This window comes from Aphidius gifuensis, linkage group LG4 (assembly GCF_014905175.1).
Source record: "Aphidius gifuensis isolate YNYX2018 linkage group LG4, ASM1490517v1, whole genome shotgun sequence".
In the NCBI taxonomy this organism is placed as follows: Eukaryota; Metazoa; Arthropoda; class Insecta; order Hymenoptera; family Braconidae; genus Aphidius; species Aphidius gifuensis.
The window spans coordinates 20,390,239-20,405,595 of NC_057791.1; the positions used below are offsets into that span (position 1 = coordinate 20,390,239).

At 23.3% G+C, this 15,357-nt stretch overlaps 2 protein-coding genes across 3 annotated transcripts; one reads left to right on the top strand and one right to left on the bottom strand.

Annotated features, from left to right (window-relative positions):
• Nucleotides 1–1,515: 1,515 nt before the first annotated feature.
• Nucleotides 1,516–14,076, bottom strand: LOC122855556 (guanylate cyclase soluble subunit beta-1). Of its 2 annotated transcripts, XM_044157027.1 has the most exons (14): nucleotides 13,789–14,076; nucleotides 13,303–13,376; nucleotides 11,460–11,560; nucleotides 11,219–11,337; nucleotides 9,725–9,880; nucleotides 9,486–9,639; nucleotides 9,233–9,387; nucleotides 7,431–7,559; nucleotides 7,270–7,352; nucleotides 6,035–6,205; nucleotides 5,331–5,568; nucleotides 5,039–5,179; nucleotides 4,597–4,754; nucleotides 1,516–2,476 (listed from the first exon to the last, which is right to left on the bottom strand). In XM_044157027.1, the coding sequence occupies exons 1-14, from the start codon at nucleotides 13,789–13,791 to the stop codon at nucleotides 2,347–2,349; spliced, it is 1,812 nt and encodes a 603-aa protein (XP_044012962.1). In that variant the 5' UTR covers nucleotides 13,792–14,076; the 3' UTR covers nucleotides 1,516–2,346. The 2 variants fall into 2 exon arrangements, with proteins under 2 accessions (XP_044012962.1, XP_044012963.1); XM_044157028.1 differs by lacking the exon at nucleotides 11,460–11,560 and having other exon boundaries at nucleotides 1,999–2,476.
• On the top strand, nucleotides 2,773–4,339 carry LOC122855558. The gene is made up of 2 exons (XM_044157029.1): nucleotides 2,773–3,109; nucleotides 3,435–4,339. Exons 1-2 carry the CDS (start codon nucleotides 2,980–2,982, stop codon nucleotides 4,337–4,339), a joined length of 1,035 nt encoding a protein of 344 aa, XP_044012964.1. The 5' UTR covers nucleotides 2,773–2,979.
• Nucleotides 14,077–15,357: the final 1,281 nt, after the last annotated feature.

The following is a 15,357-nucleotide window of genomic DNA, read 5'->3' on the forward strand; positions in this document are numbered from 1 at the left end:
TATTCCATTTTTTTAATGAAAAAAAAAAAACGAATATAAATTAATTTTTTTATCTTGTTTTTTAATTCGCAAATAAATTATTAAACAGTCAATTTTTTAAGCATAGATTCTCTAAGAATTTGATTAAAAACTTTTTTAAAAAATGTATATACTTTTTTTGAATATTAGTCAACTTTAAGATAACAGGTTTTTTAAAATATTTTCAATATAAATAATAATAATGATAATAATAATTTACATAGTAAATTTCACGTAAATACCTGGTTATATTATTTTATGAGTTATGATTCCCACACGCAAGGACGTCTGTGAATTTATTTTCACTGTATTGAAGATTCACAGTATCATCACGTTTATGATTTTAAATATATATACATGTACATTTCACCTGCCGAAAAATTTCACCTGGACCGCCGAGAGAGACAAGCTGGCGTGAGAGTTTTTTTTTTTTTTTTTTCTTCTTCAGATCCTTTTCCAACACGTACAAATATTACAAATACATTTATAAAATAATAATAAATAAATAATTTTAATATACACAACATACATACATCCATGTAAATACAAATCACCAGCTGTAGTCTGTACACGTTATGCCTCGGCGAAGGGGACAATGCGGAAGCAATTCTGATGCTGAAAAATTCTGATCAAACGATAAATTTTTATAAATTTTTTTATATTGCAAATTAGGTCGGATTATAATTTTTTTTTTTTAATTCATGATCATTAATAATAATTGATTGAAAATAAAATGTTTATTGAATTGCTTTTTTTTTTTTATTATTTAAATTATATAATTTTAAAATTACTTTTCTTTAGTAATTAAGTAAAATGTTTTTTTTTCTTTTTTATATTTTGTATTATATAGATAGAAGTAAGATATTCATATTGATGATTGATTATTAATTTATTAATTTATTATAAGGAGAAAAAGAAAAAGAAGAAAATGTATTTGATAAAATTTTCAATCCACTGACCTACACTGGACACAGTTATAAATGGTAGTTTCGGTACATTCCTTTTTATTAATGGGCCATGTCCCGTAGGTAAATGCATTACATCGTGGAAAGATATCTGCTTCCTGGTAAACATAAGTGTTATGTTTATTTTAAAACTCGAGTAGCCCAGAAATTTTTATGTTTCTTCCTTTTTTTTTCTGCTTCTATTTACAATGAAATATAAAAATTAGAAATTATAATTTATGAGTGTAACAATGATAATTATATATATATATTTTAAAGAATTTATATTTTTTTTTTTAAATAAATAAAAATGTAATCATTGAAAGTTATTTGTGGTAATATCTGGAAGAGTGTTCCCGTTTTGCCTTCTTGATCATTCGCATTCCACCAGTCGTCTTATTTTTTTTATACTTTTTAAATATTTTTGTTTCATAAAATTTCATGACATGTTTTCATCAGTTATTTGACCCTTTTTTTTACAATATAAAAATGAATTTTATTATTTTGCACACATTTCGAAAATTGTTCTGAAAAATAAATAGAAAATAAATTATTTTTTTTTCGTTTTAACATTAATTGTAGTGGTAATAAATTTTTATCTAAAATATAATAACTTGACTTAAAAATTATTACTGATCTTTGCACGAAATAATTTTTTTTTTAATTCTTAACATATCGATTTCTTTTTATTCTTTTATTTTTCATATTTATTTTCGATTTGTAATCTTTTTAAAAAAAAGTAAATAATAAAAAGTAAAAAAAATAAATAAATAACCTGATATGAAATAAATTAACAATAAACAATAAATTTAAACTGACGATAATAATAAAAATAAATTTTATGAAAGTTATCGGCACTTTGGAAATTTTTTTTTGATGATCGAAATTTAAGTAAATGTGCATCGAAAAATTTGTTTTTTTTTTTTTCTTTTAATACCAAACTACATAATCAAATTGCAAAAAAAAAAAAATAATAATAAATAAATAAATAAATAAAATGAATTCAAAAAAAAAAAAAAAAAAACCTTGCTAAAGCAAATTGTACCGTGCAAAAAAAACCGTTATGTCTTTTCGCTCATCATAACATGAAAAATAATAAAAAGAAATTGAAAAAAAAAAAAATAAATAAAAAAGTTTCGGCTTGATCACATCCACCTTCATACACATATCGAATATATTTTTTTTTTTTTAAATAATCTTTAATTTTATTATTTTTAAAAGATTACAATTTTAGAGTAAACTTTTTTTTATTAACGTTATTGCTATTGTGAAAGTTCCATCGTACAGTTAACGGACCATTGTTGTGTGTGGGAAGAGAAGAGTAAATAAAAAAAAAATATTAAATATTAAATAAAAATAAAAGAAAAAGTATGTTGTTTTTTTTTTAAGATGGTAATTCCCTTTCTCTTGATAAAAACCACACATTCATAGGGTCAGATTTGCCCTTCATTGTGATGGGCCCACGGTATTCCAACAGGAACTGCGGATCTTGATTCTCTGGTAAACACAAATACCTGTAAAATACAAACAAAAAAAAGTGTTAAATATACGATGATTAATATCAGTATAATTAGCAATGTTATTTATCGAATATATAAAAATTATGACTCGTGATTTATATATCCTACTTAAAAAAATAAATAAAAAAATCTAGAACACATTTTTATATAGAAAAATAGTTTACTATTTAAATAATAAAAAAAAAAATAATCATAATAAAAAAAAATGAAGAAAACAAAATATTAATCGTGAATGTCAATGTAATTTCTTTTTTTTTTTTTTATGAAGCCTTTTTTTTTCTAGACGAAGCCTTTTATCATGACTAGCTTTATATTAGTACGTAATCGAATTAGTTCCCCGACCTCAGATTTTTTTTTTTAATGTTTTAAACAGTAAGCAACTTTGTCATTTCCTTTTGCAACATCATTCAGAACTATAACGACAAAAGTAAACTACATCAAAGTAAACTTTTACATAAGAAAATTGTGTGTGTATTTTATTTCTTTATTTGTAAAAAATGGAAGTGTTAATCGATGCCTACTTTGACAAACTATTCGAAGAGATGGAACGTGACTTTCTCGCCTCCCGGCACAAGCGACGTCAGCTTGTCAAGTATTTTACAGATGTGATAAACAGTGTTTCAAAAGGTACTGGGAGGATAAAACTAGCCATATCAAAATAATACCAGTTGATCCAGTTCTTGTCAAAATTCAGATGTAATTTAATTTAAAAAATATTATGTAATATATGTTCAATTATTATAAATTGAAAGTTTTGGTAATTCAAATAAATGTGGTTTTTATGTAATACAAATTTATTACATAAAATATATGATATTTTATGGAATCACATCTGAGCTTTGATAAATAATGGAGCATAAGAAATAAAAGGAAAAAAAAAAAAATAGAAAAGAATTATTTGAGAATATAAGAGAAAAAATAATAATGTCAATTTTTCTTTTTGTTCATTTAGGAGAAAATTTAAATACAGAAGATGTATGCGAGAGAATAGTTATGTCAGCATTGCGTTACCACAATATCAGTATGTCAGAAAACAGTTCAGTTTGTTTATTGGGTAAATTCCACAATGTTTTATATATTGCAGCAAAATTATGTTTCGATTGGCGTTTAAGTAATAATGAAGTTATTTGTCGTTTATTAAATGACATATTTTATTGTGAAAAAACATTTGAACGTTTATTTGTTGGTGCAATATTTGGTATACGTGTTACACATTTTTTATCTGGTTGGAAAAGTGATTTCGAAGATCGTGAAGAAAATATAAAAGCATTAATATATTTTTTAGATCATGCAACACAAGCAAAATTAGAATATTCATGTCCATCAATATCAATGAAATGTCGTTTTATAGATACACCAATGGAATCATATGGACAAATGTATCCTTTAAGAGTTGCTATTCAACATGGTACACCAGATATTCTTCTTATTATGTTACGTTACGGTGCATCTGTTAATACAGAATATAATACATCAACATCACTTGAAATATTATTATCAAAATTGAATGATTATGTTGGTGATTGTGAACAAGAAATGCCAGTCATACCAGAAAATTTATTGATGTGTCTTAAATTATTATTACGTACAGTAATAACAGCATTTGTAACAACGCCAAATCATATTGCTAAACATATTGGTGTTGAAAGAGTTACTGTTTGGGAACAATATCCAAATTTAGTTAAAATTAATTTAGTACCACCACAACGTAGTGGTTTAAATCCACCTGAACTTTGTCATTTATGTCGTTGTTGTATTCGTAAATGTCTTGATAATAATTGGGCATTACCACATGGCATAAAAAAATTACAAATACCAGAATCATTGAGAAATTATCTTGATTTACTTTCAGATTAATATTATTATATATTTTTTTTTAATTTAAATAAATTGTATTTTTACAATTTTATATTGAATTTTTTTCGGATGTATTTGTCATTGACATTAGTAGATTTAATTTTTTACTAGTAATTATTTTAATTATCGTCAAAAGAATAACCAAATAATTATGTTTAATAATAAATACTTAAATAAATTAATATGACATTAATGAATTTATAAATAAAAATATAAAAATAGACAAAATGAAATATTTATTATTAAATAATCAATACCTGTAGGCATCCTCAGAAACATTAATTTTTCCAGGTACTCCAGTTGTTTCAGTTCTACTTGTTAAATTAACAGTATTACCAAATAAACAGTAACGTGGCATACGATGACCAATAACACCAGTTACAACTTCTCCACTATGAATGCCAATTGTAATTTTCTGCAATGAGTAAATAAAAAATTATAGTATAAATTTGATAAAAAGTGAATGTATATAAATAAAAAAAAATATATATTTGAAATTACTCCTTCAACAAACATTTATAAAAAATAAATTATATAATAATAAATTGCAATATGATAGAAGTAGTTTTCGAGTGTATGATGCCCGTGGGAATTCAACAGAATGATTTGTTCATGATTGGTATAGAAAAAGTAATATAATATTCTATTGGGAAAAAAAAAAAAAAAATACTAAAAGAAAAATGAAAAAAAAAAACTTACAACTGGTTCGCCATCGATTTGAACTCCATCGGCAGCAAGGTCCATCATGTCGAGTGCAAGTCTGGCAATGCAACGAGCATGGCTATGACATGGTTCGGGTAATCCACTGACTGCCATGTACTTGTCACCAACAGTCTCGACCTATGTATTATTATCAAAAGTTAATAATTCATTTGAATACTAAATATTTTTTTTTCTTTCACAATATAATCAATAATATAAATTCACTTGATTCTAAATAAATATTAGGTAAAATATTATTATTCTATGGTTAATTATATTTTTGATTTACCTTATAAACATTTGGATTTTTAATTGGATCAGTGAGAACGTCAAATGCAATGTAAAGTTGATTTAACATATTGACTATTTTCATGGCACCATTTGAATCTGTATGAGCAGCACAATAAGCACCAAATCCAACGATACCAGAAAATAATAATGTAACACAGTCATATTTTTTAGCTGGTACTGGTCTTGAGTGTCTCAATTCACTTGCAACAGATATTGGCAGCACAGAGTACAGCAATCTATTGGTTAAAGAAAAAAACATTAATGAAGCAATTAACATTGATTTAATATCTTGAAAATATTATTACTATTTTTATTTGTTTAAAATAAAATAATTGAATGAGTAAAGAGTGAAGAATAAAGTAAGAAAAAAAATATTAAGATATGATTTTTATTTTTATTTTTTTTTATAGATTTATCTTGTGATGGTTCAGTTACGACGAGCCTTCGCTTGAAAAAATTTTAAAGCCGTTAAATCTACTTATCAAAAGGCTTGATAAATATATAAGTGAGAAAATGAAGGAAAGAGAGTTAAAGTGGATCATCATCTTACTTATTTCATCCTCTAGAATCATGATATTATCAAATAAGGCTAACGAGGGAAATTTGATTTGTATTTTTGCATTATAATCAAAGCCTTGCTTATTTCAGTTTATCAAATCATTTTTTCCTTTTATTTATAAATAGATTAATAAATATATTTACCTGTCTGTTTTTTGTTTTTCACCATCAAGCTCACGATATGTTTGCTGAAGTTTATCAGTCAATAATTCAAGATTTCTTGTTAACTTATAATCAGCTTCAAATTGTTCAGACATTAAAACAAGATCTCTTGTTGCATCATGAAGTGGTACATCACTGAGATAAAGTCCACGTCTGTAATTTAAAAAATTTAATTATTCATCCAAAAAAAAAAAAAGGAAAAATTTTAATTTCAAGATCTCTATTGTATTTGCGGTTGAATGAATAAAATTAACAAGAAAGTTATTTTAAATAATTAAAGATTATTCATTCATTGTGACAAAGTAAAATTTAAAAAATAAAAGTTTTAATTTTACGTTATTGTTCTATTGAATTTGAAACTCTATTGAATATCAAATAATAATATGAAATTTTATCTCAGGTATTATTATTATTATTAATTTTAAATTGTAATCTAAGTAAAAAGTTTTTTTTGTTTTTTTTTTCGTTAAATTACAAGTTAGTTTATGTTTTTAAAACATCAATAAATTTTTATTATTATACATTATTCAAGAGTATAATATATCAAGAGAATATTATCATTGACAAAATATACTAGAATAATTTTGATATGTCATGAATCTCTCATGTCTTTTAGGTATAGTGATAGTGCAGAATATCAAATTATAAGACTAGGCACTTTAGCCTCATCAGGTTACAAATGACATTGCTACCAAGCAACAGGCACCATAATAGGATGTCTGATGCTTTTAACCGTTTAATTTGTTTACCAACGTATTCAGCTATTTTTCTTTGCTTCTATCCATTTAGTTTGCCAATGCTACTAGTGACCCTGTTTTTTTTCTTTTTATGATTTTGTTTTTTTTTATCTCTTTTTGGCTCCCTAATAAACTAGCTCTTTGAAAATCTTATTATAGAAGCTTTTTGCACCTCGAGCTTGGGACTGTTGCTCGTTTTAATAACACTCAAAGGAAAATTATTCAAGAGATTATATTTATTTTTTTTTTCATCATAACCATTAATATATTTTAAAAGTTTGTAAAGTATTTGTTTTTTTTTTTTTCTTCTCTTTTAAAGAATGATAATTATTTGAATAGAATGAGTTGAGTTAATTGAAACTGGCTATTCAGGTTAAATTGAAAAGCTCTTTTGAACTATGTCAATTCAATTTGCTACTAAAAATGGTGAATGAATATTATGATGATAAAAATTATAAAAATGGTTTATTTAAAATTTACCTTGTCAGATCATCGAGGTTCATTACACTTGGATAACACAAAAAGATAACCAAATCGGATTCAGGAATATAAAGCATTTGTCCCTGTTAAAAAAAGGTAAAAAAAATTATTGAATAGATAATTAATTTTAATCAATTTATATTATTCTTTTAAAAAATTACTTTTAAACGTAGATTTGAAAATTCCTCAGTTGCATCAACTCGCATTACTCCTTTTTTAGTTTTAAGAACATAAACTGTGTTTATGTGAGAGAGAATATTTTCAAATGTCAATTCTAAATGTGGTCGTACCTGTAAAAATTAAAAAATTATTTATTAATAAATAATTAAACAAATAAATAATTGTATAATTTTATTTTGAAATTTAGTCATTTAAATAACACTATTTTAAAATGAAAAAAAAGTAGATAATAATTTTTTTAGTTTTAAAAATTAATAGAGTGTGTAAACAATTATTTAATATAATTTTTTAAAATTACTATTTAAAATTGAGATAACTGTAATGAAAAAAAAAAATAAAATATTTTTTATGTAATTTTTGATATTAAATGTATTTATAAATATTATCATCAAAATTTTCATATTTCAAAGAGTTCAATATCATCAGTAATTTATAACAATAGCCAGATAATTTATGTTAAAATATAAATGAAGCCATTGACCCAGACTAAGTTGGATAAGACCAAAAAAGAAAAAAAAAATATATATAAAATAGTTTTTAATGCATATGTTAATTTAAGGATCGATATTTGACCTGTACCAGTGAGTCGCAAGTAAAACCCTTGACATGGGAGTCTATGAGAGCTTGCAAAGAAAAAAAAAAAAAAAAAATTACTCAAGATTCTTGGTTTTATCGTGAAAGCATGAAAAAAAAACTTGGTAAAGTGCTTTAACTTCCTTACACATTGTGCTAGGTATTCAATGCTATCTCAAAAACCTTATGCCACTTTTCTTCAACCCTCTTTATCTTACAAATATATCCTATCAACACAAACTAAAGTTTTATGGCTTGAACAGAGAAACAGATTTACTACAAAGATACATGGATCACGTCGTGAAATAATAAATCAAGTAGCAGTTGGATAGATATATTTTTTGATAGATTTTAGCTACATCTTTAAAACATGAAAAAATAAATAAATAAAATAAGAGAATTTTTTTTTTTCTGCATTCAATGATTTTCAACAATACTACAATTTTAAATTACTAAAAAAGAAAAATAAATTTTACCAATTTTTTCAACGATTTGATATGAAATTTTATACGATGAAAAATGTTTTTTTTCTTTTTAGTTTTAAAGGTAATATTCAGACACAATGACATGTAATTTTCAAATAAAAAATACTATGAAATAATGATCTTTTTGTGTAGATAATGTAAGATAATGATCGAGCAATGTTATTCACCTGATTGAACCCGGATTTTTTCTAGAATTTCTCGATTTAGTAACGAAATATATATAGTATACTTTTTTTTGCGTGAAAGTGACTAATGCATTTGGTGGTTGAAACCATTAATATTAGTCTCTTTAGAAGAAAGAAATAAAATGTACGAATTTAAATAAATAAATAAATACATAAACCATCTTATTTTTAATTGCCCTGATATAAGCGAATTCTATTCTTCCATTAACTAAATAGCATCAAGAAAATTTAATAAATAAAATTATTATTATATTGTCATCATGATAAATACTTGTTCTATTTATATTACAGAGAGAATTTCAATTGACTTTCTTATCGTACTTTGTAGAGAAAAAATAAATAAAAATTTATACAAAAGTGCAATTGCATTTGTATAATAAAAAGACTATATATTAATATTAATAAGAAATCTCAAGATGGAAAATAATAATAAAGCTGAGAACAATTTAAAAATACAATAAAAATAAATAAATGTATATATAAAATTAAAATTAAAAAAAAGATTGTTTTAATGAATCAAATAAAATAATTAAAACTCACAGTTAAAAGAATATCACTCAGCTTGCAATTGCCAGTTGTTACTGACGGTATGACCCTCGTTATTGTACATCCAGTTTGTACAATTCTTAAATCACGATTAAACATTAAATGAAATGGAAATACTCGACAAAATGTTGCTGGACTAACTTTTGGTTCTAAAAATATAATAAACAAATTAATTTATAAATTAAATAATAAAATATTATAACGAAAATGAATACAATTAATAAATAAATATAATTATTATTTTTACCAACAGAAAGTGTCTCAAGATCAGGTACCATTTGTTTAGTTTCAACACCAGGCATTGATGTCTCCGTTATTAAAAATTGTACATGATCACATTCATCTTTTGTTTTTAATATTTGCATCTCAATATCCGTATCATGTAATTTTTTTGCAACAGTCTAAAAGTATTTTTATTATTATTTTTATAAACACTAATTATTAATATTATTTTTTTTTTTTCTTTAAAGAAGTGTTAAAACCCACTTTAACAATTCCAATGACAATGTATTCTAGACCAGGTCGATCCGAGTAGTAGTGAAGAACTAGGGCACCATCCTCAGGTCTCTCGGTGCAACGAAATGAAGGAGCTCTCATGCCAGGGTAAAGAGTACCCAGGTGGTCATGAAGTGCATCTAAATTCTAAAGAAAAAAAAAATAAATTTATATATACATATAAAAAAATAATTTACTTTAAAATATGTTACAAAGTTTTTATTTATAAAATGAGAAATAAAAATAAAAATTGTTTGCTTAATTATGTGTTAAATAATTAAAAATAAAATAAAAAAAATAAACAAAAATTAATATGAAAATATTTAATAATGTTTATGCTGATGGAAGAAAAAATAAAAGTTTATTTTATCTAAAAGTAAATTAAGTAGTTGGGGTGGATTAATCGATCAAAGTCCAAATTACTTGCAAAGGTCAGTCAAATATACATATATACAAGATAAAAAAAAATACTTATAATAAAATTGAATGGTAGAAATATTTGGACAATATATTTTTCATGTTTTATTACTAGTTAGTTGGCAGTGAGTTTGAAATTTATTTTTCAAAAGAAAGAATAAATAAAGAAAACAAAAAGAGAAAAATAAATTGAGAAAAAATATATCATCAATGTTAGGACAAACTTCTGTGTTTACACAAAAGCTGTTTTTGGTTTTTATTGAGCTTTCTTTTTTATGTCAGTCAATAAAATATATTTAGTTATCTATATGAATATAAAAACAAGTATTATGAAAATGAAAACAGTCCGAATATTTATTTGCTTTTTGCAATACGAAAATTAAATTTTTTTTGGTTACTGTTTTTTTTTTTTCTTCTTCTTTCCTTTGATAAAGTGAGATTAAATATTTTTGCTACAAATTTTTTATACAGCCATGAAATTTCAACGTAATAAAATGTAATACTTGATATTACTTTTAGAGAAAAAAAAAGATGGAGCTAGGTAGATTATTTATTTTCAAAGATAAAATTTAATTAAAAATTAATTATGGAATTTTTTAATTATTCATTTTTACATAATTTTTTTAGTAATTAATTTGAATGAAAAGATATGAAAATTTTTAAGAGTTTAATGCATATTTTTAATGAATTATAAATATTGTAAGAAAATGTAAAAGTTGTGAAGAATTATATTCAAGTTTGAATTATATACTCAAGTTCAAGATAAAATAAATTATATATCCACAAACTTTGAAAATTTCAAGAGCTTAAAGTTTGACTTTTTGTCAGGATAAATACATGGTTTTGTAAATTACACGTACAAACTCTCTCATTAATGACTCATTATATTTTCACAAAAAGAAAAAATATATTCAGTAAAATATTATTTCAAAAATAATATTTATAAATTATAAAATAAATAAGTATTTTTGTTTTTTTTTTTTTTTTGAATAAAGTTTTATTTGTTCATTATAAAATTTTACTTTTTAAATCTTCCGATGTAATTAAAAGTTTTTAATTTTAACTAACCTGTAGAAAATCTCTTGGCGTTGCTCCAAGTACCTGGAGTATTTTGTCATATCCAGAGTCCTGACAAAACTCGAAAAACATGCGTCCAAAAAGTTCCAATATTTCATTTGCAGGGATTTCTGAAAGTTAAATAAAAAAGATTTAAAAAATAGAGTTTAAAAAATTTAAAAATAAAAAAAGTATTTAAATAAAAGAATAGTATACAGATTTATTTATTTTATTATAATTAAAATAAAATTACTAAGTCGTTTGACTGCTGCTCCAATGATATTATACGTAATTTCATCGTCATAAATTTGGCGGACCAGAAATTGTCCTTCCATGTTGACAGCAGCATCTTTTCTAAACAAAAAAACATAACTAAATAAATAAAATAAAGATAACAAATCTAAGGCTACATTTTTTTGATCATTGTCAAAAAAAACAACAAAAAAAACTACACATACGGAGTGATTCATCTCAAAGATAGAAGGGCAAAAATAATTTATGATTTATTCTTCCATTAATCATCCCCTTTCACGTATAGAAAGATATCAATTTTTTATTTTTTTTTTTTCATTTTTTCAAACCGATAAAAACAATTTTGTTGAAATACAATGAAAATAAATGATATCAATAATATTTTTGTAGTTTTCATATATCACATGATATATTTATTCATGTAAAATATACGATAAATAAAAATGGATTTGTAGAAAATTTGATTTACAAGAAAAAATAAATTCAATAAAAAAATAGTAAATTAAAATAATAAAAACGAAACAAGTAGTACAACAATATTATGGTCATCCAGAATTTTTTTTATATCAAAAAAATTGTTCTATTATCTTGTAAAAAAATTGTAATGAATATTTGTTAAATGTTTTTTAATGTATAAATAAATATAAATTTTGATAAAATTAATTGTGCATGTCTAATTGAATTATACAAACATTTGTGACTTGACAAAAGTTAAAGGGGAGTAAATAGGTGTGAATTATTTTTATTCTCATTAAAATTAAATTGAGATTGTACAATAGAGTTTCACTAAAGTTGAGGAAAATTTATATACAGATTAATCACTCGAAATGAGTCATTATTCATTTGTATGATTATTTAATTCATAAAAAATAATGTTATTCAAAAAATATGTTATTTTTTTTACATAATAAATAATAATAAAATATTTAGGAAATTTATAATTAATTTAAAATTTTAACGACATTTTTAAATGATATTAATAAATCAGAATAAATTTGCTCTTTTATGGTGATTTTTTTATTTTTTTTTTTACTGGAATGTCGTTTGTTGAGTGCTCGTATAAAACGAAGTACGTCAATTAAAATGTCAATTGAAATAAAAGTGAATCGACAGTCCTATTATCACCATACAAGTATTTTTTTATTTTCATATATATTTTTTTTTTCCAATATTTATTCGTGTCTTTCGCATTATCAAATAAATTAATAATATATTTTATGCATGGACACAGTTTTATTAATATATTGAATTAAAAAATAATAAAATATTTCAATGTTTTCATTAGTACTGATTAATACAACTGTACGGTAAAATAAAAAAAGAAAATGAAATAAAACGATAAAAATAAAAATGAAATTTTGTAATTTAGCTGGGTATTCAGTCATAAAATTGGCAATATATGATATAAAGCGTGATATGAATATTGCAAAATAAAATTAGAGGCATGATAAATTAGGTATATAGGTGTACCAACGGATAGAGTATCAACATCGTCTATTAAACGTAAAATCAATGGAGCTTTTGTGGTCATCCGAGACCCACCTTTAGTAATCTGTATAACTAAAGTGTTAATGAATGTCAAAGTACATTAAACCATCTTCAATACTCAAAGGTAAAATTAATAATAATGACATAATTATATAATTGTCAAATTATAATTTTAATTAAACAAAATATTTTTAATTAAATTTGATGTAAACAAAAACATGTGGAATCACATGCTTAATAAACGACACTATTAAAATCAAATAAATAATTTATTTATATTTTTTAAATAAGCTTAATTTAAGAAAGCTTAATTTAAGAAAATAAAAATTAATAATTTATAATTAAAATCAACTTACTTTATTGCTTCCCATGTTTCATTGTCAAATGTCTTGACAACAAGAAGTTCCAAAGCGTAATTTACAAAACCGTACTGTAAATAAAAATAGAAAAAAATTAAACAAATAAATAAAATAACAATCATTATATATTTAAAAATAAAAAAAAGCTTGTTGAACATGATAATAATGAGCAAAAATTCAAGTGGTAGAAAAAAAATATATATATTTATATTCAAGTGTGAAAAAAAGAAAAAAAAAAAAAAAAATATTTAAACTAGCAAACAAAAAAACATACATAGAAGTACATGAAGTATATACTCTGGGTGTAAAAATAGTGGTTATAAAATTGAAAAAAAAATGTAAATAAAAGAAAAAATTAACATGAAATATAAACTAATATAATTTATAAAAAAAAAAAGGAAATATATCAAATAAATTAGAGTTAGAGAAAAGAAAAGGAAAAAAAAAAACTAAAGACATAAGTGAGGATTTATAATAGCATACCATGATCCAGTAAATGAGGTAATGTTGATCTCTTCACAATAATTATCATTCCAATAAAATGGCCATTAAAAGATGCGTGTTTACCTCATGCACACGAGTCGCGAACTGCAAGTTTATTTCACTGCTCACAGATACGTATCGATTTTTCCCAGTGTATATATAAAAAACAGCGCCACCTGGATCAGGGTGGTTTGTAAATGGGGTTGATACAGCGCACTCACTGAACTACATATTTTAACTCCTCTTCGTTTTGTTTCGAATCCGCTTTACTTGAATATTTTTTAAAATCCTCTTCACTCGCAATACCCTCATTTTTCTTTTTTTTTTTATTTTTTATTGTTTTATACTGTGTCCTTGTTTTAAGAGTTGTCATCAGGTCACGAAAAAATTAATATGCTTTCTCTGCAATCTTGACTTATCTAAAAAATTAAAATGAAAAAATAAATAATAATTATACTTGGTTGTTTTATTTTGGGACTTTTATAATTCATGATCCAGACTTTTTATTCAGGTTTATATTTTATTCAAATTTTCACGATCTAGTTTAAATACTTTGGTTTAATTTTTAATTTTATATTCAGTTTTAGGATTTATTTTAAATAAAATAATATATATTCTTCTACTAGGTAATTTTATTTTTTCGGGATATAAAAGTTTTTTGTTTAGTTTGATCTTTTTTTTTTTTGGATATAATTTAAAGTAATAATAAATCAATTGATATAATATGGCAAATTTTTCAAGTTTCCCTTGGGCAATATTAAATCTATCTAGAGGGTCGAAAAGTCTCATCAGAGACTAACTAAAAAAAAATAGAAAAAAAAAACTAGGGAGAAACAAGTGCTAAGAAAATATATCATTTTTGATTATTTGTATGAATGAAGAAGAAAAAAGAACTATATATATAAAAAAAATAGCAAAAAAATAAATATATTAATAGATATTTATTCAAAAATAAAATTATTAAATTTTCAATATATTTAATAAAACTTTTTGACAGTTTTTTTCTTTTCTTTTTTATTTTTCATTTGAATAAAAGCTTCAATTTTCAAATGTACTCATAGGACAGACAGTTTTTGAAATATAAAAAAAAAATAAGATGACAGAACTAAGCTTGAAAAGCACAGTTTTCCAGTAAATATATTTTTGAATAAAAAAAAAATGAAGAAAAGAAGAAAAATTTTATTTCTTCGGTTTAACTTTGCCACCAGTTGGTGGCTATCTATTATTTAATGACGACCTCATTTTAAGTTCACTCGAAATACCTGAAGCAAGAAAAAAATAAAAAATAAAAAATAATAAAAAACATACTGAAGCAGATCTCTCTTGGGATAAAGACACGCATTCATGCATTCTGAAAAGCTCAAGGCTAGTCTAATCTATTTTTTATTTTATCTAAAATTTATTTTTTAAAATTTATTTTATTTCTCTAACTGGCATTTTTATCATAATTTATTTTATTATAACACTCTTTTTTATACAAAGATTTTTTTTTATCAATATTTTTTTATATTTTATTATTTTAAAATTGTGCACGTAATTGTCGACTCCGTACAGTGAAACAAGGTACAC

Excerpts from the sequence above, each read along its gene's own strand:
- LOC122855558 (XM_044157029.1), top strand. The coding sequence starts at position 2,980 with ATGGAAGTGTTAATCGATGCCTACTTTGACAAACTATTCGAAGAGATG. Across the intron at positions 3,110-3,434 it reads GATAAACAGTGTTTCAAAAG|GAGAAAATTTAAATACAGAA; the intron begins GTACTGGGAGGA and ends TTGTTCATTTAG.
- LOC122855556 (XM_044157027.1), bottom strand. Across the intron at positions 7,560-9,232 it reads TGAGTGATATTCTTTTAACT|GTACGACCACATTTAGAATT; the intron begins GTGAGTTTTAAT and ends TAATTTTTACAG. Across the intron at positions 6,206-7,269 it reads AACCTCGATGATCTGACAAG|ACGTGGACTTTATCTCAGTG; the intron begins GTAAATTTTAAA and ends TTTAAATTACAG.